The sequence below is a fragment of the Nanorana parkeri genome, unplaced genomic scaffold, assembly GCF_000935625.1.
Source record: "Nanorana parkeri isolate BGI_ZX_2015 unplaced genomic scaffold, ASM93562v1 scaffold2733, whole genome shotgun sequence".
Classification (NCBI taxonomy): Eukaryota; Metazoa; Chordata; class Amphibia; order Anura; family Dicroglossidae; genus Nanorana; species Nanorana parkeri.
The window spans coordinates 7630-10395 of NW_017309001.1; the positions used below are offsets into that span (position 1 = coordinate 7630).

The 2766-nt window shown below is 55.7% G+C and overlaps 1 protein-coding gene across 1 annotated transcript in view; it reads right to left on the minus strand.

Annotated features, from left to right (window-relative positions):
* Window positions 1-2766, minus strand: part of CAPZB (capping actin protein of muscle Z-line beta subunit) — a 38381-nt gene that overhangs the window by 7213 nt on the left and 28402 nt on the right. The window contains exons 3-4 of the mRNA XM_018574091.1: window positions 586-707; window positions 5-59 (exon numbers count right to left, since the gene is read on the minus strand). Of these exons, the coding sequence (XP_018429593.1) occupies window positions 5-59; window positions 586-707 (177 nt within the window). The remainder of the gene's footprint in view (window positions 1-4; window positions 60-585; window positions 708-2766) is intronic.

Consider the following 2766-nt stretch of genomic DNA (forward strand, 5'->3'; position numbering starts at 1 on the left):
GAGCGGACGGCATGGCTCCATCTTCCAGGGGCGGATCGTACTTATTGCTCCACGGTGACCTGGGAGGATGGAAGGAGGAGGAATGCGGTTAGAGATCATTCGAGGTGATGACAATGGCGGGTCGCACTTCCTGCCCGGATTTTCGGTGATGTTTGGGGGAGAGGATTGTGATCTGCACGTCCCCAGCGATCCGTTTTGTCTCGGCACTCGGAGCACATTACGTAGCGGGGTGATGGGATGTGGGGGAGTGATGAGCTCACAATGAACGGATCGGATTTTTATTGCTCATATTAATGTGCGCTGCCAGCACCGAAAACAAGACTGCGACCCATAGCAACCGGACAGACCGCCACTTCCTGGAGACCCGCCGCAAGCTGGCGGACCCGGATCAGATAACTGCAAAGAGGTTCTAATATAAAGCAACAACATCTCTGCAGATATATCACACAGGAGTGACATCACCGCCCTCCAGATATATACTACAGGAGTGACATCACCGCCCTCCAGATATATACTACAGGAGTGACATCACCGCCCTCCAGATATATACTACAGGAGTGACATCACCGCCCTCTCACCACATACCTGTAGGAATCGCCATCTCTGTTGTAGTCGCACAGTAAATAGTCCTTCCCCACCACCTTGTCCCGAGCAATCTTTAGAGGCTGATCCACGGAGGACAGGAGGTCTTCACACAGATTGGGCACCTGAAGGAGAGAGGAGATCTCGGGGTCACAACATTCCTTTCCTCTCCCACAATGCACCGGGACAACAAGGGAAGCCAAGAGCCCCTCCGCTATAATCTATAGACGTCCCAATACCCCCGATCACCTCATCTATAATCTACAGACGTCCCAATACCCCCGATCACCTCATCTATAATCTATAGACGTCCCATACCCCCGATCACCTGATCCCGAACTTCCGGCCAGTCATTGTAGCTGCGGTGACACCTCCTGCTTCCTCCCCTCTACACATCGGTGACACCTCCTGCTTCCTCCCCTCTACACATCGGTGACACCTCCTGCTTCCTCCCCTCTACACATCGGTGACACCTCCTGCTTCCTCCCCTCTACACATCGGTGACACCTCCTGCTTCCTCCCCTCTACACATCGGTGACACCTCCTGCTTCCTCCCCTCTACACATCGGTGACACCTCCTGCTTCCTCCCCTCTACACATCGGTGACACCTCCTGCTTCCTCCCCTCTACACATCGGTGACACCTCCTGCTTCCTCCCCTCTACACATCGGTGACACCTCCTGCTTCCTCCCCTCTACACATCGGTGACACCTCCTGCTTCCTCCCCTCTACACATCGGTGACACCTCCTGCTTCCTCCCCTCTACACATCGGTGACACCTCCTGCTTCCTCCCCTCTACACATCGGTGACACCTCCTGCTTCCTCCCCTCTACACATCGGTGACACCTCCTGCTTCCTCCCCTCTACACATCGGTGACACCTCCTGCTTCCTCCCCTCTACACATCGGTGACACCTCCTGCTTCCTCCCCTCTACACATCGGTGACACCTCCTGCTTCCTCCCCTCTACACATCGGTGACACCTCCTGCTTCCTCCCCTCTACACATCGGTGACACCTCCTGCTTCCTCCCCTCTACACATCGGTGACACCTCCTGCTTCCTCCCCTCTACACATCGGTGACACCTCCTGCTTCCTCCCCTCTACACATCGGTGACACCTCCTGCTTCCTCCCCTCTACACATTGGTGACACCTCCTGCTTCCCCTCTACACATCGGTGACACCTCCTGCTTCCCCTCTACACATCGGTGACACCTCCTGCTTCCCCTCTACACATCGGTGACACCTCCTGCTTCCCCTCTACACATCACCCCACAGCAGCATGCACATGGTCATTTAAAGGGAACCTCTCACTGACAGCTCTAACCCCTGTGCTGCGACGTTACCCCCTTATACATACACTGGGCCCTGCAAGACTGAGGCCGCCACCATCAGAGCGCGGATACCGCCAGAGACGCCGCGAGACCTAGAAGGGAAGGAAAGCAGCCGAGTGTGCTGTGCTTCTGGTCAGGGTCAATGTCGGCCCAGGCGTGCTGCAGAAAGCTTGACGAGCGCTTCAGTGGGAGGCCAGTGCGGTCTGAATATTGCATATGGATACTCGGCTTGGCATTGGTCCACCATTCATCTGCCAGGTCACCCAGTACTTCCAGGTATGAGGGACCATGTGACCTTCCGCCTTTATTTCCCAGGATTCATTGCTTGGGCCCGGCCAGCAGAAAAGTTAGGACAGAACAGCGCGGGAGAAGTTCATCACCCTGGACCCTCCCGGCCCGACCTTCGCAGGGGAGCTCCTCGTGGGAATTGGGTTCCTCGAGTTTCCCAGGATCCGGGGAGAAGGACCAATGACGTCGGAGGTCCGAGAGGAACCTTTCTTGTACTTTATGATTTTATACACTTTTTTACTCTTGGGGGAGGGGCTATAAGCGGACCGTTCATCCGCAAGCAATGTCCGAGGTTCTGCCGCTCCAGTTCCGAGCATGTTAAATGACAGACGGGCCTCTGACTGAGGCGCTCATCGAGCTTTCTGCGACGCGCCGACGCAAGAAAGCGAAACCGCAGATGTGAGAGAACATCTCGTGAATCTCCGCCGGGAACAAATTAAACAAAAGAAAACCTGCCAAAGGGAATAACAAGCGGCGATTTGATGTTTGCCGGCGGAGGAGCGGCGCAGGGGGGCCGGCAGGTCTGGTGCAGCTACAAAAACAAGACATCAAAGGGGGGCCC